The sequence below is a fragment of the Triplophysa dalaica genome, chromosome 7 (genome assembly GCF_015846415.1).
Source record: "Triplophysa dalaica isolate WHDGS20190420 chromosome 7, ASM1584641v1, whole genome shotgun sequence".
Lineage (NCBI taxonomy): Eukaryota > Metazoa > Chordata > Actinopteri > Cypriniformes > Nemacheilidae > Triplophysa > Triplophysa dalaica.
Window position 1 is genome coordinate 16,608,166 of NC_079548.1, and position 24,106 is coordinate 16,632,271.

Here is a 24,106-nt window from a genome sequence, read left to right on the forward strand (position 1 = left end):
ACCTCCGTAACGTTTTCTTTCATTTTTATAAACGGCTTTACATTTAGGAAGCAATATGCTTTAAGTTTTTTAATTCCTTCAGTTAAATAGATAATTAAGAAATTATGATCAATATATAATTGTTTGGAAAAAAAAACATACACAGCACAGAAGGCACGTTTTATAGTCATCACATAATTAAAGTGATAAGTTACCTTATGTAAAATTACTTTTCTGAAGGATGATATATAAAAGAGATAAGGCAAGTTATTTAGCTATGGTTTATGTAAGTAAATTTGATACAGAAAAAGTTTTAATTGAATACTAACGCAACATGATAAGACTGCAACTCTACTTCAAAATAAAATTTCGATTTAATCCCTTGTTCGGTTTTTTTTCATTTAAAAAAAAAAACAGAGATATGAGTCTCCACATTTTTAACAGTACTGTATGTGATTTACAACAATTTACTATGAGAATAAATTGAACATTTATATAAACCTGATACACAATAAATAATTCATTTTGTATTAAAATAACTTTATTTTACACTATTTAATATTTTTAACTGTTTATAAAAAATTGTCATCTCAATACAACATTCATTTCTTTTTTACAAATATAACAAAAGATCTGCAGCTCATTTCCAGCACTTTTTTTACTGGCCCTGGGGACAGGTGACCCGAGTATGACCGGGCTCATGACATATCCCACAGGTTCTCTGACGTTTGGCAGCAGGAGGTTTGTTGGAGAGAGTGCTGGTCTTTTTGTTCCCGCCACGATTACCATTGTTTCCTTCTGGAAAATCTGTGGCTAAAAAAGTAATAGAAGGGGAAAATTGACAATACAGAAAAAATTCTGACTGCATTTACAATTGAAATTGCTCCTCTCAAGATGTTTACAAACTACATTCAACACAATGTCAAGCTATTTTTTTTGTCTGGAAACACTGAAAGTGTCGGCACAACAAGCCACTATCATTAGAGACCAAGAGCCCAACAAAATATCTCATCCCTTGATGCTTATTAAAGATTTTTCTGTTACTTTATCATTTGATCAGGACAATGTGTTATTTTACAGAAGTGACATTTATGTTTAATAAGTATAGTAGAATGATTTTGTTTAGTCACATGTATACAATTCTGTTAACCAGTGTCGTATGTTTGTGTACCTGGAGGAACATTCTCATTTGCCCACTGGAAGAAGCCACACTGCTGATCACGTGGTTTTCCACAGGTGTGGAACATGCGGCCCTTGTTTGGACCGTCTTTCATGACCGTCCGGGTAACAGCAGGCTCATTGCAGTTACACATAGTTTCACCCTCATTGCTGCCAGATCCTCTGTTGTTTTGCTGTTGTTGAGCTACATTTCCAAAGCCAACTGAGGGCCTGGGGGGTTGCGACGTCTGATTTAGGGGTCCTCTGCTTCCACCGGGTGATCCCTGCTCAGCGGGCTGATCTGCCCACAGAAAAAACTTACAATCCCCCGTGTTACACTTGTAAAACTGACGTCCTTGATTGGGACCATCTTTGCGAACTGTGAGAAGAACTGCATCCATGCCACAGTTGCAAACAATGGCACCACCCTGGGCTGGGGGTTGCGGAGGTGGCAGACTGGCTGTTGGTCTGTTGCTGTCAGCTCTGGGTCTGGGTGCTGGAGGTCTACTGTTCTCCACCCTGGACGGAGGTGCCGAGTTGGTTCTTTGTGCACGAGGCTGATGGGATGTCGAGTTATTGTTCGTTCGAGAGTTAGAATCTCCATCTCCTCCTCTGAGATACTTCAAATTTAAGACCTCTCTCAGAGTCTCGTCACATCCTCCGATACATCCAACAAATTCAAGGGGCATCATGTGTGGCAGGCTTCCCCTTTTGAATTTAAACTTTAGCCTGTGGAAGAAATCATGTTTTAGCATGTGTGTTTTAACCTTATGTGATAATGAGCCTTTCACAACATGCTTACAAAATGCGTACTATTAAGAGCCCTAAACCTTACATATGCACAGGAGGTGGACGGCACGTCGGACAGACGCTCTCATCTCTGCTGACCTCCAGTACTGTGTCTGGAAACCACACGGCTGCTTTACAGGCAGGATATCCCATACATGAAAGAAACATTCTGTAAAAAAAAGGCAGAGGTGATGATCAAAAGAGGTTGTAAATCGCCTTTTGTTACCCAAACCATTACATTGGCAAATGTTGTTGTATTACCCAGTGCTGTCTTTCTTTTTCTTCAACACCATGTCACGGTTACACTGAGGACACTTTCGTACTGGTAAGGGTATTTCTAGCTGTTCTTGCTCCTGTTCTGTAAACTCTTGAGCCGGACCCAAGTAATTAGACAAAGCTTCATCCAATCTGGTGACAATAAAACAATTACACACTTGAAAGTATTTATTTTTCGTTACACAAACTAAATCTGACTTTTGCAGTTGTATCAAAATGAAAATAATTTAAATTTACATATTGACTCACTTCTTCGCCTTCCTCACAGATTCAATAAAAACAGCCTTGTATTTTGCCACATGGTAGCTGAGGACAGACGCTTTGTCCTTACGGCCCTCTGAGACAAGTTTAAGGTCCGCCTCCAGTTCTGCTCTCAGGTCAGGCTTAGACATCTCATAGCCCATTGAGTTGTACCCTGAAACCAAATGACACTCCATTTCGCAATGTGAAATAATCCAAAACTTCCAATCTACTAATATGACCACAATCCACTGACCATTGGATGCATATGTCACAAAAAATATCTAAAACTTGCTATTTTACCCTCAACAAGACCCATGCCAAGCTCTCCAGGAAGGAACCTCTGGTCAGACGTCAGTCCAACGTACATGCGGCTTTTTATGGTCTCAATGTGTTCAGCATGCGTTGCATCGGTGCCTGCAAATACAGATTAGGTGAACCTCACCCAACTAAAAATGAAGTACTAATTTGAGGTACCCCATAACTATCAATTTTATATACCAATGCCATGCTTTTCCATAAGAGAAATCAAATCCGCCTCTGTCAAAAGCTGTGGTGGACTGGTCTGTCCTTCCACCATCTCAACTGCTGTCGGCTGGAATGTTGTATTGGGTTCATATAAAGGAATAACCTACACAAAAAAAAAGACACCGGTCATCTCTTTAGAAACTGCCGACATAACCAAACTGAAGTCAGTGTGTAGCGAAGAAATATAAAAATCACCTTATTGTACCACTTGTCATAGGGATACACCTCCAGATAATTCCTTGCTATGATTGTAAGTCCGCTAGCGGAGAATCTCTCTTGGGCAATTTCAATTTCAACTATCACCTCCTGACCCTGAGCATCTTTGGAACAACAGGCCAGGAAGTGACGCACGATGAACTCATATAACCGTTTTTCATTTCCCTATAGTAATTGAACAATGCAAATTTTACTAAAAGACATTTGGTCTAACTAAACTCATTGAGAAAAAAAACTTGTTACTGTTAGAGCTTCTTTGTTTTGTAATACAGTTTGATAATAAAATATATTTAATAGCTTGGCTACTTGTAGCTGTTTACTCTTCATCACAGATAGAGACCTACAGGCTCACCTGTAAGCTGTTAGTGTATTTGGTGGGGTGAATGGGGGGATGGGCCTGATCTGATTTGTTTCCATTGCGAGGTGTTGGCCCACCGCTGTCCAAAATGCGCTGAGCAAAATTTCCCCATTCATTATCTTGTGTCTGCTGCTCAACGAGTGGCGTAAGGTTCAGGTTCTGTGGAAACATGTTGGTCTCCGTGCGAGGATAACTGATAAACCTGAAGGCAAACAGACAGGCTGATTTGTTAAAAGACCCAACACACAGACCATCATGTTCAAGCCAAAAACAAATACTGTTTCGCTGTCATGATCTATGCATAAAATTGTATCATACCCTTGAGTGTACAGCTTTTCTGCGATTTTCATTGTTTCTTTTGCACTGATCCTCAATTTTCTTGAAGCCAGTTTTTCAAGTTCCTGAACAGAACACATTTAGACTTTACCAAATACACTTTCTCCATGATGTACATGATGATAAGCCAACATGAATACCAATCATTCAGTCTAAAATATAAAGTAGAAATTTGGTGAATATGCACTATTATGTCTACTTTACTTACCACTGTGTCAAGGGGTAAAGGTCGCCATTTGCTTTTTGGTTTACTTGTTACAGATATCACTTTCGCTATGGGATCCTAAACAAGAAGACCACCAGACAAAATGTTCCATTTAAAAGTACTACATAATGACAATAATGTCTTATATGTTTAATATGCTGTTTCAAAACTCCACACCTCCATGCACATTTGATAAAGCACAAGGCATGCTGTGTGGTTGAAAAGTCGATGTCTTTTCCAGCCAAATTCTACCGATTCCTCTTCGTTAGGCTCGTGAACAACTATAACACCAACATCTTAAGTATTAGAGATCAAGTATTTGAGACAAAAAAAGTATAGCTCATTGTAAATGTATTGATAGTAAGATATTCTTTTAACAGATTCACACTGTTGCGTAAATTTGTATATTCAGAACAACAATAAAAGAAAAAAAACTGAACACCTTTAATTTTGAAGAACGTTTCAGGGACAAAGGCTTGAATGGCTTTAAACCTCTCCACCACAAAGCCAAGAGTAGGGAACTGACAACTGCCATAGCTGATGAGCTGATCCGAGAGAGATCCTGGAAATATCTTCTGTAAGCGTAATGTCTGGAACCTTGTAAATGATGCCCCTTAAGAAGCATAATAATGCACAAGATAAGTCAAATACAGTCTATTACCTACAAAAATGTAGTTTGTATTAATGTAAAATATACAAAATGCTTACCGATACGGAGATCAAGTTCTTGTCTCACATCCACTGCATCACTGATGTTAATATTTGGTTCAGTAAGTGTCTCGCAAGCTCTCCTTATAGAATTTGGAGTGATCTCAGAGAATCGTGCACGAAAGACCTGAATGTTCGGCTTCACTAAATTGAAAGAAATCACATGTTCATGTAAGAAAAATGTAATGTTCTACAGCTCAATTAGTAAAACATTGTGTTAGTAGTGTCATATGTCGGATTTCTAGGGAACACAAATAATATCAAAATGCATGTCTTAACTTACATATAAATAATTGTATCCGTATAAAATAAATGTACCTGCTTTGCAAACATTGATGATCTCAAAGCCAATATTCTCTCCTTCTCTATCACAATCAGTCCAAATGACTAAAGCTTGGCATTGTTTCACCTCACGTTCCAGTGTCCTCTGGGTAATAAATACATGTAAGCACACGTATTAAAATATCTTTTAAAAACTGAATAAATAGTTTGAATAAATGGAATAAATACCTTAATTGCTACAAAGTTGTCAGGACAGTACTTTTCCACCTCAGTATCAAACAGCAGCACAGGATTACAGCTATGCCTGGAAAATGACCATGTAATGAAAGTTATAAAATTACTATTTAAGACAATTGAGATCTAGTATTTGTCCTTACCATTTCTGAAAAGGGGCTTTGAACTCAAGTCCCAATAGATGCCCTGATACTGACGTCATGGATACAGTTACATTCTGTGAACAAATAAACACCATGATCTGCACATGATCTGTTGCTTACCACTTCAACAATACCTTAAAATATATGAAAATCATTTTTAAATAATTTACCAAAAGTACTCACCTGTCCAAATAGGGTGTATTCATACTCATATATTTTGTTGTAAACAGAATATCCCTCTCTCTTTTAAAAGACAGACAAAACAATCATGATTCATTTTGCTATCTTTTTATGACAATACTGAAATCTACAATAAGGAATATGGACATATAACGTCTTTATGAATTGATAGATCTGAAAATACGTAAATAATGTGTAACTACAGCAGGCAGAACCTACCCTTCTTGATCTCCCATTTGACATAATCTCTGCTATCCCTTTAGCTGCATCGTTTTTCTCAGCAACACAAAGTACTTTCTTTATCTGAGTTCGTCTTATCATGCTAACAGATATTTGCCGTCGAAATCTGCAGTGAACTGTCAATCTGAACAGTAATCTATGTAAAATGTTCATTACTGTGATCTAGCAGTGCATGATCACAGCACAGATTTGGACATTTCAACAAAACACTGCCTTGCAAACTGACACATCTTCATAAAAATAAAACACCGTAACGTAATTCTACAATTTTTGAAGGTATTTGCAACTGTCTCTATTAATATAAAAAGTTACAAATATTGGCAGCTAAGAAAAAAAAGAGCAGACTAGTCAAATCTTCCAATTTCGGCGCCCATCGTGAAATGTCGTAAACTGTCGTAAAGCGGTGCGTTAGTGATTGGCTGTTGTATTTGTCTCCAGGAAATGATATCAAAAAATTTGAAAATATTAATATAAAAGTGACAAACATTTCCACGTATATCAGAACACTTTACAAAGGGTATATAGCGTCACAAATAATATGTAGTTTTCTCTGTCGAAGGGTCACAAAGCGCGTCATAAGAAACACAAGGGAGGTGTCTTAAATCCTACTGTGCTTCCTGTGTAGATTGACTATATAGGCATTAAACATGTGTACCGTAGTTTTGGCAATCATATATGCGCGTGCAGTCATCATAGTGCCGTTTGTTTGTGCGAACTGAGCTTACTCGCAATGCCTACGATGACTATTAATGCGCACTAGCTAGGCAGCAGGGTGTCGTTTGAGACGCCGCCACTACTTCATAGATACAGTCACATGGGCTGGTCACGATCGTTTAAATATGGCTGCTGTAAGAGGATGTCAGAACAGCTGGAGTGTGTGTTGCAACATCGGCGTCTACTTCTAGGTTCATTATAAAGATTTTTAAGTTAGAAGTATTTTATATAAACGGCGATCGTTGATAGAAGTGTCATATTTATGGCAGGGGACGTCAGCGTCGGATTCAAGCTCATGTATATCGGATCGTGATTTGGTTCAGTGGATGACTAACCAGTCCTTCTGCATAGACACGCTCGGGGTAAACTTAATTTCTGCTTTCATTTTACCGTACTGAAAATGATCCCTATGTGAAATATGTGTTTTATATCTTTATCTGTGGAGGTGTTAAGCATGGCACAAGGATCTGTACGATTTTTCAGCTGATGCCTCTCCATATACTACGAGACCATGATTGGCTCACCAGATGTGGTGGCGTTTACCAAAGAAGATGACTTTGGGGAATCGTTCTCCGATCCATTGTCGCTTCCGGAGGAGTTTTCTGTGCCTTTGTTTAATCATGCTGCCAATGCAAATCCCTGGACGAAGACATCCTATGCGAAATTCTCGAAGGATTTCATCCTCATCTCTGAGTTTTCAGAGCAGGTTGGACCACAGCCACTACTCACCATTCCCAGCGACCCCAAAGTGTGCGGGACATTCGACCTCAACTACTTTTCCCTCCGTATCATGTCAGTGGACTACCAAGCCTCTTTTGTAGGACATCCGCCTGGAAGTAACTACCCAAAGCTTAATTTTGTGGAGGACTCGAAAGTCGTCCTTGGTGATTCTAAGGAGGGAGCCTTCGCCTACGTGCATCATCTGACGCTGTATGATTTAGAAGCTCGTGGTTTTGTGCGGCCCTTTTGTATGGCTTACATATCAGCAGATGAGAGAAAGATTATGCAGCAGTTTCAAGAGCTGTCATCACAGTTCAGCAAAGCTTCTGAATGTCTCAAAACGGGAAACAGGAAAGCGTTTGCAAATGAGCTGGAGAAGAAACTGAAAGATTTGGAGTACACCCGATCTGTGCTGCATAAAGAGGCAGATCTGCAGAAAACGAACAGCGGCTGTTATTCCACACAAGCTATTGAAAAGGCAAATGAACTGGCCAATGTTGAAAAGTCCATTTATGAACACAAAGATCTGCTGAGACAAATCACATCTTATCCTTCGAGGAAAAGGAAAGATATGGATTTTGTGCAATGTGAGACAGAGAAAGCCACAGAGATCATTGCAGTTGATGATACACTAACGTGTAACTCCGACAATGCAGTCAAGTCTGTAGAAACTGAAAGTGATAGTCGGAAGTCTACATACACGCCTCAGTTTATAAAAGCCAAGTCTGCCAAGTGCTTCGACAAACGTTTGAAAACGCTTGAAGAGCTCTGCGAAACAAACTTTTTCCACCAAACCCTAGAGCAGCTGAACCTAGTTGAGAAGTCCTTCCGAGGAGATCTCTGCTTCATTTACTCCAGCCAGATCAACAGGGCTCTTCTGACCAAACAAAGAGTAACGAGTTTCCTCTTTGAAGCCGAAGCAGACTGGATAGACGAAACCGCAAAGCATTTCAAAGTCAGTTCAAATACTCCTCCAATTCCCATTCTGAATTTATCTGCTGCGCCGATGAACCTCGAGTCGTACACTATGTCTGTAGATATAGATCGCATCAAACCGAGCGGGGAGTCTATTGAAATGCCTGCAGAGTCGAGTACGTCTGACATCACCCAGGAGACCTCGGAGGCTGCAGACACAGAAACCAAAGGCAGTTTCAGTAGTGACAAAAGCATAGAGGCCTTTGGAAGTGTTAGTCCTTCCAATCTGCACTCAAATTACTTTGAAGGTCTCGAAAGGAGTAAAGTATCCACCACTTCCTCATCTGAAGATCAAAAAGTGGGCAAGATGTCTCCACAAAGGACATCTGAGGGAAGTCCCGCTGAGGTGTTTGGAAATGGACATCTCGTCCCAATGGACTCGGCGTGCTGTATTGGACAGGATGGTTTTATCTACGAGGAACCGACACCTGAGATTGCTCAGGAGTGTTGCGGGGACATGGTGGTGAACCAAGAGCCTTTGTCCCTTCTTCATGGAGATCCCGTCTTACAGATGGACTACATCCTGGAAGACTCGACTCTCTTGGGGAGCCCCAATAAGGGGTTGATGTTTTCAGAACTTAACACCAGTGTTCTCTCTGAGGAGGCGGCAAGAATAAACATCGAAGATGTCTCCGATAGCACTAGTTACATGAGCACCTCCACCAGTTCTGACAGAGCGGCGTCTCCTTTTACCTACGGCACCGTGTTAACACTAAGGCAGAAGAAGAAGGCAGGGCACAACGCTCTTCGGTTTATCAGACAATATCCATTCGCTCATCAAGCCATCTTCTGCCTTCTGAGTGGCCGGACACTTGTCATACTAGGGTCAGATGAGGGCACCGTAAGAAAGCTAGCCAATGCTTTGTTAATTTTTGTTCCCAACCTTGGTAAATATGGCGAAACTGTCCAGCCGTGGCTTTCGACACCATTTCAGCTTACTGACCTGCAGAGATGGAAACTTATTGGATTGCAGAGGTATGTTGACCTTAAAATTGATGTTTGTTATCACATCTGTTTGTCAATGATTGATTCAACCACATTTTGCTTGCGATGCTGTGCATTTTTTTCCCCAATATTGTTTTTCTTCTCTAGAGCCGTCTCTCCGGCCGGGTCCAGCATACTCCACTCTTTGAATCGATACAGCCGTTACATAAGCATTTTGGACTGTGATAACAAGACCCTTCGATGTCCGCCATACAAAGGAACACTGATCAACCAAATGGCAGACCACAGGACACAGATCAAACGTGGCAGCACCTACTTTCTTCATGTTCAGAGCCTCTTGACTCAGCTTACAGCTAAGGCCTTCCTGTACACATTCTGTCATCACATTCACCTTCCCATGGACATGAACGACCAGGGCTCAGTGACATCCCGCAGGACTAACTTCTTGTTACAGCTGGGCTGCACTGTGGAAGAGAGTAAAATCGTTCAGTACCTGAGTGAACTCATCAAGAAACATTGTATTCAGGGACACTCGAAAGGGGTCAACCAGTCGTTCTTTTCTTTTGATTATACCACCAGCTATTTGTACAAAATTTGAATGTGAAAGGTTCATTTCGATGTCTATTTCGATTGTAGGTTAAAATCAGGAGACCAAATGAGTTGAATGTAAATGTGTTGAATTCCCGTGGCATTCTTAAAAGCAGAGGATTTAATGTTTGGGGTTGCTAACAAAGTCTTGAGTATTTGTATAGTGTAGTCAGTGCATATTTAAATGTATTGGACTAAACATACAAAGTCGGAGAAGTTTGATCTCATGTGATTTGAAGACCTTACAGAAGCTGTTCTGAAATGATTTACCACTGCACAAGCAGACTTACAGTAGGGCACACAGCTGCAGTCGGCTACAGCTCATTGAAAGACACAAGCTGTGTAGTTTGTGACAGATACAGCTGCACAGGAGGAGATTTCCTAATCATGATTTAATTTATCCGGTCCTGCTGGCTGGTTTAATAATTAACAATGCTCTTCTGTCTTCATAAGCAATGCATTGTTGCAACATGAAAATCCCCTGCATATCTTTTATGAAATGAATCATAGTGTGAGGAGAACGGTTGCACATGTCTATTTATTTTTCTCCAACAGCCTTCATAAAACCGTGCCATTTAACATTAGGTCGCTTTAAATTGTTATTTCAAAAAACGTGTTCAGGTTAGTAATCAATTTGATGCAACTAGATGGATTGGTCAAGCCTTTTGATACTTGCGTTTTGGGTTTGTCAAGTCAGATTAATTATTAATGAGAATATTTGAAGGTTGTCCCCTTCTTGCCCTTTCCCCTTTCAAGTATGAATCTGATGAGAAAAAGTTGAACATTTTTGAATAATGCAAAAGTCTTGGTTTATCATAAACACATGGTTTCAAAAAAAGATTGTTGGGATTTAAATGCAAATATGAAGTGACCAACCCTCTGTGTTTCAATGTAATTATGTGATGAGGTGAAAGAATGTACTGCATGTTATACTGTCACATTGTGGAGAACTGTTACGCAACTGTCTGCATGTTTGAGGACCACAAAGATTTAATGATGGAAAGATATAGTGGTATTTATAGGCCCTTCCACTGTATATCACACAATGTATAATTCAGCCTTATTAGATATTAATAATTGATATGAATCGTTGCGTCTAAGTGGTGTGCAAGCTATGTCAGCATGATAAACTGTGTGGCTGGTGGACTGGCATTTCTTAATGTTGGTTGTTGCAGTGACCCTCAAATGGACGATAATGGCGGTTGATGCCTAAATACATTGTCTGTAATTGTTATTCCCACTACTGCATGATCGCAGTTGTAGACCAAAATTACAGGCCTTCTAACTGCTACTGTCTGTTTCATCACAAGTGTGTCTTAATGTGAAGTTGTTTCAGTTACCCAATGATTATTGCCCAGTGAACGAGTTTTCAGTGACAAGATAATTGCATACAAATGCAGTCTGCTGAATATAAACGAATAAGCCATACCAGTTTATGCACATTATCTTCCAAGGTTCTTTTCTTTTTGCTGTTTTTGAACAAATTTGCTGTTATTGTCCGAATCGTAAATTTTTGTTGCACCTTTTCATCTATGTTATGACAGTATTGTGAGCTAAAGGTGAGGTGTAATCTTCATGAAAAAATACTTATGGATGTTAAGTTAATTAAAAGGTTATCCCTGTGTTTTGAGTTACTGCCCACTGTGAATTTACGGTCTTCAATTTCATTAAATTATTTCTTATTTAGCTCTGTGTTATGCATTTTCTTCATACATATATTATATTATACAACACAACCCTATTTAACATATGCTGTGTTTTAACCAAGAATACAAATAGTTATACATGATTTATCTTGTTCTAAAATGATTATGCCTTTTTAATAGTAAATGACAATGAGCAGATCAATAAAAAAATGATAAAGAGTCCCTAACACAGGTTCGCATTCACAGTATTTCAGACTTTATTTGCATCATCTAAATGCATTGTTCCTGTGGATATTTTTTAAATATCTAGTTGTATATTTCATCTCTGTTGGTCTTTTCAACTTTTAATACAAACAAGCATGTTAATCACAATGATGTGGTCAATGGTACAGACACCAACTATATGGGGTCAAGTCATATGATGGTACATGGTGGTAGCTACAGACAATTAAACTGTATTCAAAAAGCTTATTTTGTGCACATGGATGAGAATTTTTTTTGAAAGACCAATGGTGAGATGTGTATTATTTATAATTCTGGCAACCCAGGCATTGGAAACTTTCCAGCAAAATCCTCCACCGCCTTTCGAAGTTTGCTGATATTTACTTGATGCTTCTCATTTTTAGCCAATTCATCCTTAAACTCCTTCAAAGTTGCTTTAGGATTCATGTTTCTTTGGATCTCCAATGTCAACTCGATGCCTAAGGGAGGACAAACGTGTGTTTTCAATGTCCAACATGTTACAGCTTTGCAAGTTATGGTATTGCAACTTACCTTGGTGAATGAACTCGCCAACTTTGCGGAAATCATCCTCCAGCAGCCCTCGGGACGTAAGAGCAGGAGATCCTAAACGAAGGCCGCTTGGTCGCAATGCACTTTTATCACCTTCATTCAGACAAGAATTCGTGAAAGAAATGAATTACAAATAAGATGTAATTTACAACTTAAAATGTATTTCAGTAAATCAGCAACATGATATATCCTATTCATAAAAATGCATTTGAAAATATAATGAATTGTATTTAATGAACACCTGGGCAGGTGTTTTTGTTGCAGGCGATCGCACACGCCTCCAGGACTTTCTCTGCCCTTCCTCCATCGGATCCGTTTGGACGCAAATCAACCAAGATGAGATGAGTATCGGAGCCACCTGAAGTATAACAAGATAAAAAGATGAAGACCCAATATCCACAGTGTATCCAAACGATGCATCACCCTATGCCAAAGGATTTACACACTTAATTTCTGAATCAGAAACTCACCTGTAACTATTTTGTATCCCTTTTCCATTAGCATAGCTGCTAAAGCCTTGCAATTAGCCAGAACTTGCAATTGATAGGTCTTGAACTCTGGGGTCAGAGCTTGCTTTAAAGCAACAGCCACTCCTGTTGAAATAAATAAATACAATGCAAAAAACAGCAAACAATTATGATGCAACTAAATTAACTCTTTACATATTTAGGGCAACATCAACATTATTTCTTACCTGCAATGGCATGATTGTGAGGGCCACCCTGCAGTCCAGGAAACACCGCCTGGTTAATGAGACTCTCCAGATTATACAGGGTCTCCTTTCCTGTCTTCGCATCAACACTGCGCACTCCTGAAAATCAATGAAACGGCTGTGAAAGAATGTAATTCAACACACTGAATATCGTGCCAAATTACATGCAATTTACCTTTTCTGAAGAATATGACGCCTGATCTGCAACCCCTCAGGGTCTTGTGGGTAGTAGTGGTAACAACATCACTGTATTCAAACGGAGAGGGAATCACTCCAGCTGCAACCAAACCACTAATGTGGGCCATGTCGGCCAGAAGATAGGCTCCATTCTCATCTGCTATCTTTCTCATGCGACTGTAGTCCAGGTTACGGGAATAGCAGCTTGTGCCTTGAAAGCATTTCATAAAAAAGTTTAAACATTACGAGCATTACGACTACAACAGATTTAAGTATTATGCTTGACTCGTGGAGCATGGAAATATCTGGCATTAATGGTTTACATGTTCTGGTTCGAAAATGTTAAGTACGCTTTTAAACTGTTGTACAAGCACACAAACCTGCAATGATAAGTTTGGGATGGAAGAGGCGAGCGTTCTCTGCAAGTCTGTCATAATCAATATATCCAGTTTCTGGGTTAACCTGGACAAACAAACAACAACGTTTTCTCACTTTATGTGCAACATTATTAATATATTCATACCGGTTCAGGGTAACACAAGGGTGACAAATCACAACATCATTTTGTATAAGTTATCCTTAGAAAATGTGAATTCTAATGAAAGGTTCACCTTATAAGGCATAGACTCAAAGAAAATGGAGGTGGCTGAGATTTTCTTTTTGTCAGTCATGAATCCATGGGTGAGATGGCCGCCGTCAGGCAAATCCAGGCCCATTATGCGCCCATGAGGCTCCACTATAGCGGTGTACACAGCAAAGTTTGCAGGTGACCCTGAGGAGGAAAAATATTTGAAAATATCCATCTGGCCTAATGCTCGACATATATTACATCATTTTAGCAACCTACCAGAGTAAGGTTGAACATTCACTCCCCATTTTTCTGGGTCAAGGCCGTAAACCTTCAACGCTCTCTCCTGACACAGACGCTCCAATTCATCCACATGCTCCGTTCCTCCATAATATCTAAAAAAGTGTGTCACATTTTACCTTACATAATACCGCTTTTATTGGCATGACAAGAAAGCACAAAATGATTGCACAACAATAACCTCTGTCCAGGATAACCCTCAGAGTACTTGTTGTTCATGCAGGAGCCCAGAGCTTCCAAAACAGCTCGACTGGCGAAGTTCTCAGAAGCAATGAGCTCTAATCCATATGTCTGCCTCCTTTTCTCTTTCTTTATTATGTCAAAAACCTGTGTTGAAACAAATATGCTGAATCATTAAACTAAAAACTGACTATACTTCAATTATCTCCAAATGTATATCAGTGGCTCACAACTGTGAGGTTTGTCCTTCCAATGGATGCCTCACCTCAGGATCATTTGTGCCGAGAGGTTCCAACATCATGTTGTTGTGTGATTTCCATGTTACATCATCATGGCCATTGATTTGAGCCATAGCTGATGATCTCTATGGGAAACAGTTGTTTCAGTTACATTTGTGAGAAAACTCCTGTGTGCAAAACATATGGAATACATACTGTTAACATAATTTGAAATCATAGAAACAATGTACTTGACAAGGTTTAGTCGAGATTCTGAAAGGTTTATTTTCAGGAGGGTTTATTGATTGTCTGCCTAAGCAGTGTTTGTTGCTGCAGAGCCAATCACACTTGAGTAATGCAGTAATGGTCTGGTGAGTTCAGCCGTCAATCAAATATATAACTGCAGCTGCCAGCACAGACCATGTGCCGATCACAGTATAAAAGTTTGCGCATGCTCATTCACGTGCTTTGCACGAATCAAATCTAATTTCTTTGTGATCATTTTCCCCGCGAAATTAAAACTATATCTATTTAATGTAGACTTAGATACCAGGAATCATTTTGTATCTAACAGAGCCCGTTACTTTGACATAAACATTTTAAATAACAAAGTGGTTATTATGCGACGACGTGCATAACAGTAGAAGTTTACACAGGATTCTGTCGAGAACGAGCATATGCAGTCGGACACAAGTTCTGGATTCGGACTTAAAGTACCCACGTTTTTATAAAATATTGCATAAGTGTGGAAATACCTGTACACTTACCTTTACAGATGGGATTAACAATCCGCCCGGAGTCCGACCAACTTGGTTGTATAAACGCAATATTTGTGGATTTCCTCGTGTCAAAGTCCGCGAATTTTGGAGACCAATGAGAGCACTGGAGGCGTGGTCAACCGACCCCCCTCTATTCTTCTGAATTAAAGGAATAGACCAATGTGTACTTATTTTGTGCTTTATTTTGGGAAAAATAGAAATCTTTAAGCATCTGGCTGAGTAAATTCTATACAACGGCAACACGTGGTGACCCACTGTATGCTTAATGAAGAACGGGGTCAGCAACAGTGCGCGTCTACTGCTGATCATTTCATTACCATAGAAAAGTACTTTCATTATTTTAACGCCAGGCGTATCTTTGCCTAGTAAGTTTTCATTGTTAATGGTACCTAGAGGATATTATTTGTGTACTTCTAAGACCAATATAAAGATTTAATAAAATCGCATGCACTAAATTTAAACTGAATAAAACTTTCAGTTCCAAAAACCTTATTTCTCTGCTGGGTCACATTATAATGTGATTCTATTGTAAATATATGAACAGTTGCAATAAGACTGTTAAGACATACAACCACTGGAAAATTAAGACATCACTCCAGTTTAGTTATAATTTCTAGATGTATTGTTGCACTTCAAATTTAGTTTCTGTTTGATTTTAACAAATAAACCTCAAGAATGAAAAAGTCAGCCAAAAGCAATGCCAGAGAGCGAGAGAATGCAAAGAAAGTTTAGAAAAAAATCATATATTAAATTCTGAACTGAACCTAAAATAAATTTTGTTCAGGATTCAAACATGACATCTTTTTTGTTCTTTTGATCTGTTTGTCCTATTTCAAATTTCTCCAATTAGATGCTAATGAAAAACATTGAAAAATGAAAACTAATTCACAGAATGAAAAAAAATGTTAATTTTACCTAATAGCGTAAAAACTGAAAATCTTTTTGGAGTGGTCTCTTTTTTCAGTGGTTGTAAATGTATTGCAACATGATACAAATACATTTTCAATAAAAGTTTTGATATTTTTATTGGTATTAGATGTTATACTTAACATTATTTTAATACCTTCCGAACATCATTCTAAAATGACCTCAGCTCCTTTACAACTGAGAACACATTAAGTCATCTTTACCACAATTCTCCAAACTGAGACAGCAAAATTCCTCACGTTACATGTTAATATATTAATAAATATATTTATACTGCTAATATCATCAAGAGCAAGCATTACAACATCAGGGCTCACAAAGGCATTGCTTCGGGGTTAATACACCCTGAAAGAATCCTTTCCCACAGAACCATTGTCTTACAATGTTTTAAATAGCATAACACATCATCAAGCTTTGTCTTCAAAAATAATTTTGTCAACATAATCTAATACTCTCCACAAATGCATCAAAACCGTCAAGATTATTTGAGAGACAATGAATGAATTCCTTTAGCTGCTGCGGCTGCTGCTGCCTGTGCTGCTTCTTTTGCTTCAACGACAAAGAGAAAAACAGTGATTAATCTCATTTATTTTATGAAAAAAATCAATTAATTTCTACAACATAAATTTTGCAGAATGCTGCCCATTTACCTTTGCGTTCCTCCTCTTTTTTACGGGAGGCCTCTTCCCGTTGCTTTCTAATAATGGCAAGCCGAGCAAGATCTGCCTTAGCTTGATCTGTCTTTCCTGCTAAATGCATTTTCATATACCTCTCCTTAGCTTTCTGCTTTTCAACCTCCTCCCTGAATGTGAAAAAAAAACATTTAAAGAGCTGAGAGGCAAGAGATGGGTATGTGTTTTAACTGTGATATGCGTCAATTTGTGTAACATGCAATTTATAAAATGTAAACACGAATATACTGAATCAAACAAAGTCATTTAAAAATGATGTTCAGTTACAGAATAAACTGATTTAATATTTTAGAGATAATAATATAAGCATCACTCACCCCAGCATCTCTTACCTTTCTCTTCTGGAAAGCTGTTTGGGAAGCTCAAGTTCTATTTCTGTGACTTTCTTTGCTTTTTGGGCCAAACGATTGGGATTTTCAATTTCTATCAAGCCCTCAACACCCTTCCTTTTCTGAGAGTAGAGTTAAAGTGTAGATGGAAGTTATTTCAGATGCTTTCAGAGTTAAAGAGTAATAATACTGATACTGCTAAAGAACCACTAGAACGATATCAGATTTCACAATGTCACAGTGTTGTCGTCCTAAACGCAGTGATTGAGAGCATAATCAAAAAGCAATGAGATTTCATTTGAATTAAAACAGTGTATCTTACACTTGCAACCTGAACTGACATACAGACAGTCATCATAATTAAGTCCTGAAGCTTACCCCAGATACTTCATCATCACTGTCCTCTGAACCTGATGCGCTCAATTTCTCCTCACTTTGATTGTCAATCACTGATGCACCTTCTTCCTCTTCAGTCTTTGATGTAAACAATAAATATCATAATATAAAGTGATGATACGTCTTTTTCTTTTCAAAAAGCCATAGATAACAGTGACAAGAAAAACAGAAAACTCCCTACAATGATAAAGACCTCTTATGAGAAACCAAGGCGGTAAGTTTTATTCGACAGTGACTTGTATGATCCCACCAAGTGACAGCATCAACCATTTAAACGTTATTATATGTTTTCTGTGTCTACCTATTTATGTTGTTATGTGTTATCTGGGCCAGCATATTGTGACAATACCACTTGCCTTCTTTCGTTCTTTCTCTGCTTTCATCTGAGCATCTATTTCTTCAGGACTTGTGTAGGTTCTCATGCGGCCTTTATGGCCACCTTTTCTACCTGAAGAAAATCAAAACCTGTGAGATTATGTTCTTCAATTTTTGTTCTCTACAAAAGCAAACAAAAATTCTGAATTTGTTAGAAATTAGTATAAAATGTCAGTAAATAACATTCAAGTATTTTGTCTTTTGAACAGAATAAAACACCCCTGTCAGTCCATGACTGATGTGTGGTGTCTCAACTTGGTCACAGTGATTTCAGGTTTATGTGACATTTCAATGCCCAGAACACAACAACAAAAAACATAACGATCTCTTACCTCCTTTGGGCATGATAATGAATAAAGTTGAGCTGAAATTGACGGAAACGACTTAATCACACTCTTGACAAAGAGAAAGAATAGTTACAGAATATGGAGTTTCACACTTTTATATAGCCAGATGACAAGGTAGTGGGCTAGCTAATTGAATCGTGTTTAAAAATGGTTCAGTGACGACTCGGTAAATTTAACAAAATTTTACGATTAAAATCGATTAGTCAACCAGCGGGTCCATGTTCTTATATTTACATTCAGGCGCAAAAGCAGACACCTAGCCTGATGCAATCTGGTGATAGTTACAATGTGAGAACAGTTACTGTTTTGCTTCTGGATTGCACTGCGATATATTTATCAAAAATGTAAATATTGTGGGAAATAGTTGTAGTTTGCGTTGTTCGAAAATAAACAAGACAGCTTGTTTGACGAACTTTCTAGTGAAAACTGAAAGGACCTAACGCTTATACAGTGACGTCTGACGTCATTCAAAAGGCGACCGAAAAGGCTTGAAAGCAGCAGCTAGCTTTTACCAAACAACCCTGACGATTGTTTACTCTGTTTGAAAATCTCGAATAATGCCTAAAGTTAAAAGGAGTAGAAAACCTCCTCCAGATGGCTGGGAACTTATAGAACCGACTCTCGATGAATTGGACCAGAAAATGCGCGAAGGTTCGTTTAAAACCATTAGCCACGCAGAATGCTAACAAGTTACTCTTTTGTTTTGAGACATTTACAATCACTGTTAATGTAAACAAGCAGTCTAATAGTATATCATGTTTTCTAGTGTGGTTAACTTGTGCTTTAATTCACAGCTGAAACCGAGCCACATGAAGGTAAACGTAAAGTTGAGTCTCTATGGCCAATCTTTAGACTTCATCACCAACGCAGCCGTTACATTTTTGACCTGTTCTACAAAAGGAAGGCCATCAGTCGAGGTAAGCTGTACGGTTTGGTAGTTTATTTTATTTGAACAACTGGTCTCTTGCGCGAATTGTTAAAATATTATTTTAATTTCAGAGCTTTATGACTATTGCATCAGAGAGGGATATGCAGACAAGAATCTCATTGCCAAATGGAAGAAACAGGGTTATGAGAATCTGTGCTGTCTGAGATGCATTCAGTCGCGTGACACCAACTTTGGAACAAACTGCATTTGCAGAGTTCCCAAGAGCAAGCTGGAAGTGGTAAGTTATATTTACTCTAACCTCTTATTTTGAATATACACGTTATCAATAAACTATATGTATGCCCTAGTATTAATGATTATTTTCAAATGTACTATACAGTGTATGTCAATTACTTTTCATCCGTTCTTTGTTCTTCTATAGAAGTTATCTCTTGTAAACACATTTCTTCATTTTGTAGGGTCGAATTATTGAGTGCACTCATTGTGGTTGCAGAGGATGTTCTGGATGAGTCAGGAGACCAGTCTTAGAGCTGTGGTGTGGCCCTGAAAATGGGGGCTGATTAAATTTGATTTGTATTTTTAATATTCTTGTGGAGTCTGGTCAACACAGTGTTTGAATAGTCATTGTTCCTTTTGTTTTTATTGAACTCTTTCTTTTTTTATTAAACTGTGCTCTAACTATATTGTTATAATTTACATTTGTCTAAATGAATGTACATGGTTAAATGTGTTACGTAATGTGTAATGAATAAAACAGAATTGGGATTTTCATCACATTTACAATTCAATTCAAATATTTACATGCTTTAAATGAAAAGGAAAAACACAGAGAATTATTTAGTCTTCAGTAATTGTGTATTAACATTGTTAATAAATGTGTCACTAGTCCATTTTAGGAGGACTTTTATTCCCTCAAATTTTCTAGCCATCCACCCAAAATTTGGAATTTAAGGAATATTTCACCAAAAATGGTAAGAGCATAGCTTTAACAACGCAAGGTTGTGGATTTGATCCCAGGGGATTGCACGTGCCAAAGAATAAATGTATAGGATAATGCAAGCGTAAATGTAAATATCATTTTGTAATCAAACTCTTAATATACAGCCGCGGAAATAATTCGGAGGCTGTTTCAAACCATCATTTCAATTGATCTGAATTTACTATTTAAAGGTGTTTGAAGAAGTTATAGTTCTTGTGCCATTCTGTGAATTACTTTCAATATTTTTACCAAATTTCAAATAAAAAGATTTATTTGTAGAAAATGAGACCTGGCGTACCAGGTAAAAATTACAGAAAAGATGCTCTGACTGCAAAAAAAAGTTAATATTCAATCATCTCATGGCGTGACGATGATTATATTGTGGATTAAATGTCATTTTTGGAGGAACTCCACATTTTGTACATGACTCCTGGAAGATTTTCCGCTTGCAGGAAAAAATGTATATAATATATATTATTGGATTATGCGTTTAGAGGCTCATGTATGAAATAAATTAAGTTTTTCTTCTAGAGCTCACAGAGACTCAATAACAGACATTTTGTAGATACAGACATTGAAATGAGAGTTAGTAGGGTGTTTCCTCCCTATATGAGGAATGAGTTAGAGTAAGAAATAGTGGTTTCTTTACAGTGTCTTCAACATGTATTTATTTAGTCTGTTGCTGCTTATCCCATATTATGATTTTTTTTTGAGAATACTAATATATTCCTCCCCTTGCATTTCTGTGCCCAGCACTGAGACAAATCAACAGCTTGCTGATGACCTGAATGAGTTTTACTGTAGATTTGAGACCCCTGATCTCACACCCCGCACTGACCATCTTTCTACACAGCCATCAACACTTCCAGCAATCCCATTCTTCTCCCGCCCTACCCTTCATATCAGTGAAGAAAATCTGCGTCATGTCTTTAGGAAACAAAAGAGAAAGAAAGAACCAGCCTGTCTGAAAACATTTGCTTGACCAGCTGGCCTCCTTTCTGCATCCCCATCCCAAAGAAACCCAAAATCACAGGACTTAATGATTACAGACATGTCATCCTAACATCTGTGGCCATGAATTCATTTGAAAGACTGGTGTTGGCTTATCTGAAGAAGATAACTGGAGCCTTACTGGATCCACAGCAGAATGCCTAAAGAGCAAACCAGTCTGTGGATGATGCAGTCAACATTGGACTTCATTATACCCTGCAACATCTGGGATAGACCTGGGACTTATGTACGGATCCTGTTTGTGGAGTTCAACACCATCGTCCCGACACTCCTCCAGAACAAACTGACTCAGCTCTCTGTTCCTAGCTCTATCTGTCATTGGACAGATACTTTCTGACAGACAGACAACAGCTAGTTAGAATTGGTCGAACTCATCACCGTACCATCAGCAAAGGCTGCGTCCAAATACCGGTCTTGGCCACTTGAGAGCGTGTGCACGTGACAGGAAGTAAGTGAGTATCGTTAATGTCATATGTTTGCACTCGCTAAGTGTGTCCCATCAGGGAAGAAATATGACATGCTCACTTAGGATCTTCACACCCAAGAACACTTGGGCCAAAAATTGTTACGTCATGAAAGTAGTCAAGTGATCAAGTGCAAAGACTGCAAGTCCGGGTATTAAGGCCCTGTCCCGAATGCCGCACTCCAGTCTTAGGGGTGTTCACACTTGGTGACGTTAGGGAGTGCAGAGCTATTAGGGCACTAGGCATGAGTCCACAGGCATGAGTCCACTAGGGTACGTGCGAGTCCATTTTGGGAGAGACTTGGGCGTTCGCAAGGACTTCTGGGTTGTACGTTTTTTTTATTGAAACAAGGTTTTTTTTTTTTATTAATTTACAAACTAAAATGGGGAACACAAATATGCATATGAAAAAATATACACACTTTTGATAATTTAATTCTAACCATACATAAGTATCCATATGTATATATAAAATCTACACACAATAAAACAACAAACAAACAAACAAAATACATTTATTTGCAAGGAAATAAATAAATAAATAAAATTTGTTAAATTATTACCATTCTTAAATGAAAAGAGACTCATACATGGTTTTAGAATTAGAATATCTGTACTATTATAAATATAAAGCCATCTGTAGATATTCTGCCAAAACTGAAATGTGACTGGACAAGAAAAAAATAAATGTACAATGGATTCAGGCACTTCTAAACAAAAAAAATTCACTACTTCAATACGGAATCTTTTCCTTAAAATTTCAGCAGCCGGATAAACATTGTTTATAATTAGGTTGTAAGTTGTGTGGAGCCTGGTGCAGTGTGGGCTTTGCCGAAGACCGCATCAAGGTCACAAAGGGGCTGATGAGCACACTTTAGAGCATAAAAATGCCAAATGGGACACTCTACGGACTTGTAGACTGGGTGAGCATGCGCAATATAAGTCCACCAGAACCGCAAGTCCACATAAAGTGCGCCATTTGGGACAGGGCCTTTGGCTGCGTCCAAATACCCCCACTTGCGGTCTTTGCACTTGACCACTTGACGACTTGACTACTTTCATGACGTATTTCCTAATTTTGGCCCTAGTGATCTAGTGGGCATGAAGATCCCAAGTGAGCATTAAGTTTTTCTAACCCAAAGGGACACACTTAGCAAGTGCAAACATATAACGTTAATTAATATGGTGTTTCTAATTATGAGATAAAAAGCTGTTTTACAAAATACATAACTACATAACAGGAATTTTTACATATAAAATATGTAATACTACGTTTTACTACGAAATTATATGTAATTATATAGAGAAAGTCAGATAGCGCTTTATTTGAATTGTATCAAAAAACAACGAAAAATACATGTTAGTCAAACATAGAATAAATAAAGATATAACCTTAAAAAGTAGTAGTATAACATTCACTGGAAAGCTTTCCGCAACATCTCGCGAGACCCGAGCAAAAAGTCTCATGATTCATATCCAGAACATGATGCATGATGGGATACGCTTAGCCTTAATACCGGTCTGAAGTGGTATTCAAGCTACTGTAGGTTTAGTGTGCATTAAGCGCACTGCCCTTTGGCATTTTTAAGACATTGGTCGGACTTGCGCTCTTCCTTCCTGTCGCGTAATCGCGCTCTCAAGTGGGGGTATTTGGACGCAGCCTTTATGTAGACCGTTTCATCGGACGCGCGCGCACCAGACCCCCAGTTAACTTCCGGTTTGTGTCCGGTTAGTGTAATGTCTATTACCATTTATTTAATTTTATTTATGTTAACATTCATTTTTATTTCACTGTATAATAATTGTATTAAATAAACGATTTGTTGAATTTTGTTGTATGTTCTTTTATTCAATAAATCATTTGTCGAATGGGTCCTGTACTTTGGCCGCATTTAAACAAACCGTATGAAACATTGACATTTAGCGGCTAAGCTTGGTTGTCATGATTTGCAAATGGGCCCAGGTATAGACAGCGGTGGACGGAAAACAAAATACTTTATTAACAAACACAAAGCAAAAAACCCACAATAGGGGAACAAACGAGAACGAAGACTTTTAAAAAACATAAACCAATACTTCCCACGTGGGGGACTAAACAAGTGGACGAGGTATACAAAAACACTATATACAATAAGACAGGACTACACTAAATACACACAAGAAGGTAGGATCAATGTCAATGGAAAACTCACTAGGATTCAACAGCAGTGATACAAAACTAACCACCCAAGACAAGAGACACAAAGTCAATATATAGAGAGATGGATCAAGAGGGGACAAGTGCGGGGTATGATCTAATTAACAAGCAATAACGAGGGATACAAGAGGGCAGGGACATAGACAAGACTCGGAGAGAGCACGTGGAAGGTCAAAAGGGACAAAAACGTCTCTATTCACATATAACAGGGAGCCCTGCCATGATTCTGCCACCAGACCAAGAAGAACATGACAAGATGAGGCAGAACATGACATTGGTATTGGAGTCTAAATTAAAAATATTGAAGAGGCAAGT

The 24,106-nt window shown here is 38.4% G+C and overlaps 5 protein-coding genes across 6 annotated transcripts; 2 read left to right on the forward strand and 3 right to left on the reverse strand.

The window, feature by feature from the left end:
- Positions 1–496: 496 nt before the first annotated feature.
- On the reverse strand, positions 497–6,559 carry top3a (DNA topoisomerase III alpha). Its single transcript, XM_056753644.1, has 19 exons — positions 5,852–6,559; positions 5,636–5,695; positions 5,453–5,526; positions 5,304–5,379; positions 5,112–5,220; positions 4,794–4,937; positions 4,528–4,698; positions 4,263–4,366; positions 4,089–4,163; positions 3,863–3,945; positions 3,539–3,746; positions 3,166–3,351; positions 2,944–3,073; positions 2,746–2,859; positions 2,452–2,617; positions 2,188–2,334; positions 1,973–2,095; positions 1,151–1,866; positions 497–792 (listed from the first exon to the last, which is right to left on the reverse strand). Exons 1-19 carry the CDS (start codon positions 6,023–6,025, stop codon positions 638–640), a joined length of 3,015 nt encoding a protein of 1,004 aa, XP_056609622.1. The 5' UTR covers positions 6,026–6,559; the 3' UTR covers positions 497–637.
- Positions 6,560–6,622: 63 nt separating this feature from the next.
- smcr8a (Smith-Magenis syndrome chromosome region, candidate 8a) lies at positions 6,623–11,500 on the forward strand. Its single transcript, XM_056753645.1, has 3 exons — positions 6,623–6,948; positions 7,032–9,256; positions 9,374–11,500. The coding sequence occupies exons 2-3, from the start codon at positions 7,098–7,100 to the stop codon at positions 9,822–9,824; spliced, it is 2,610 nt and encodes an 869-aa protein (XP_056609623.1). The 5' UTR covers positions 6,623–6,948; positions 7,032–7,097; the 3' UTR covers positions 9,825–11,500.
- A 193-nt stretch (positions 11,501–11,693) lies between these two features.
- Positions 11,694–15,328, reverse strand: shmt1 (serine hydroxymethyltransferase 1 (soluble)). 2 transcript variants are annotated; one of them, XM_056753646.1, is made up of 12 exons: positions 15,175–15,328; positions 14,455–14,553; positions 14,191–14,336; positions 13,989–14,104; positions 13,753–13,913; positions 13,522–13,603; positions 13,140–13,352; positions 12,947–13,063; positions 12,723–12,845; positions 12,494–12,610; positions 12,235–12,345; positions 11,694–12,161 (listed from the first exon to the last, which is right to left on the reverse strand). In XM_056753646.1, exons 2-12 carry the CDS (start codon positions 14,539–14,541, stop codon positions 11,989–11,991), a joined length of 1,446 nt encoding a protein of 481 aa, XP_056609624.1. In that variant the 5' UTR covers positions 14,542–14,553; positions 15,175–15,328; the 3' UTR covers positions 11,694–11,988. The 2 variants fall into 2 exon arrangements, with proteins under 2 accessions (XP_056609624.1, XP_056609625.1); XM_056753647.1 differs by having other exon boundaries at positions 14,455–14,595; positions 15,175–15,324.
- Positions 15,329–15,350: 22 nt separating this feature from the next.
- Positions 15,351–18,497, reverse strand: pdap1b (pdgfa associated protein 1b). The gene is made up of 6 exons (XM_056753649.1): positions 18,238–18,497; positions 17,887–17,978; positions 17,513–17,608; positions 17,138–17,256; positions 16,764–16,915; positions 15,351–16,662 (listed from the first exon to the last, which is right to left on the reverse strand). Exons 1-6 carry the CDS (start codon positions 18,248–18,250, stop codon positions 16,595–16,597), a joined length of 540 nt encoding a protein of 179 aa, XP_056609627.1. The 5' UTR covers positions 18,251–18,497; the 3' UTR covers positions 15,351–16,594.
- Positions 18,498–18,548: 51 nt separating this feature from the next.
- On the forward strand, positions 18,549–19,912 carry bud31 (BUD31 homolog). The gene is made up of 4 exons (XM_056753650.1): positions 18,549–18,903; positions 19,047–19,169; positions 19,252–19,418; positions 19,600–19,912. Exons 1-4 carry the CDS (start codon positions 18,810–18,812, stop codon positions 19,648–19,650), a joined length of 435 nt encoding a protein of 144 aa, XP_056609628.1. The 5' UTR covers positions 18,549–18,809; the 3' UTR covers positions 19,651–19,912.
- The last annotated feature ends 4,194 nt before the right edge of the window (positions 19,913–24,106 follow it).

Bases quoted from the DNA above. Each gene is read 5' to 3' on its own strand.
- top3a (XM_056753644.1), bottom strand. From the start codon at position 6,025: ATGAACATTTTACATAGATTACTGTTCAGATTGACAGTTCACTGCAGA. The intron at 3,946-4,088 runs GTAAGTAAAGTA...TGTTCTGTTCAG, and splicing joins CTTTACCCCTTGACACAGTG to GAACTTGAAAAACTGGCTTC. The intron at 2,860-2,943 runs GTATATAAAATT...CTGTATTTGCAG, and splicing joins TATGGAAAAGCATGGCATTG to GCACCGATGCAACGCATGCT.
- smcr8a (XM_056753645.1), top strand. From the start codon at position 7,098: ATGATTGGCTCACCAGATGTGGTGGCGTTTACCAAAGAAGATGACTTT. The intron at 9,257-9,373 runs GTATGTTGACCT...TTTCTTCTCTAG, and splicing joins AAACTTATTGGATTGCAGAG to AGCCGTCTCTCCGGCCGGGT.
- shmt1 (XM_056753646.1), bottom strand. From the start codon at position 14,541: ATGGCTCAAATCAATGGCCATGATGATGTAACATGGAAATCACACAAC. The intron at 13,064-13,139 runs GTAAATTGCATG...ATTGATTTTCAG, and splicing joins CGTCATATTCTTCAGAAAAG to GAGTGCGCAGTGTTGATGCG. The intron at 12,162-12,234 runs GTAAGTTGCAAT...GTCCTCCCTTAG, and splicing joins TGGCGAGTTCATTCACCAAG to GCATCGAGTTGACATTGGAG.
- pdap1b (XM_056753649.1), bottom strand. The intron at 17,609-17,886 runs GCAAGTGGTATT...TTTACATCAAAG, and splicing joins CAGAGAAAGAACGAAAGAAG to ACTGAAGAGGAAGAAGGTGC. The intron at 16,663-16,763 runs GTAAATGGGCAG...TTGTCGTTGAAG, and splicing joins AAAAGAGGAGGAACGCAAAG to CAAAAGAAGCAGCACAGGCA.
- bud31 (XM_056753650.1), top strand. From the start codon at position 18,810: ATGCCTAAAGTTAAAAGGAGTAGAAAACCTCCTCCAGATGGCTGGGAA. The intron at 18,904-19,046 runs GTTCGTTTAAAA...TTTAATTCACAG, and splicing joins GGACCAGAAAATGCGCGAAG to CTGAAACCGAGCCACATGAA. The intron at 19,419-19,599 runs GTAAGTTATATT...TTCATTTTGTAG, and splicing joins CCAAGAGCAAGCTGGAAGTG to GGTCGAATTATTGAGTGCAC.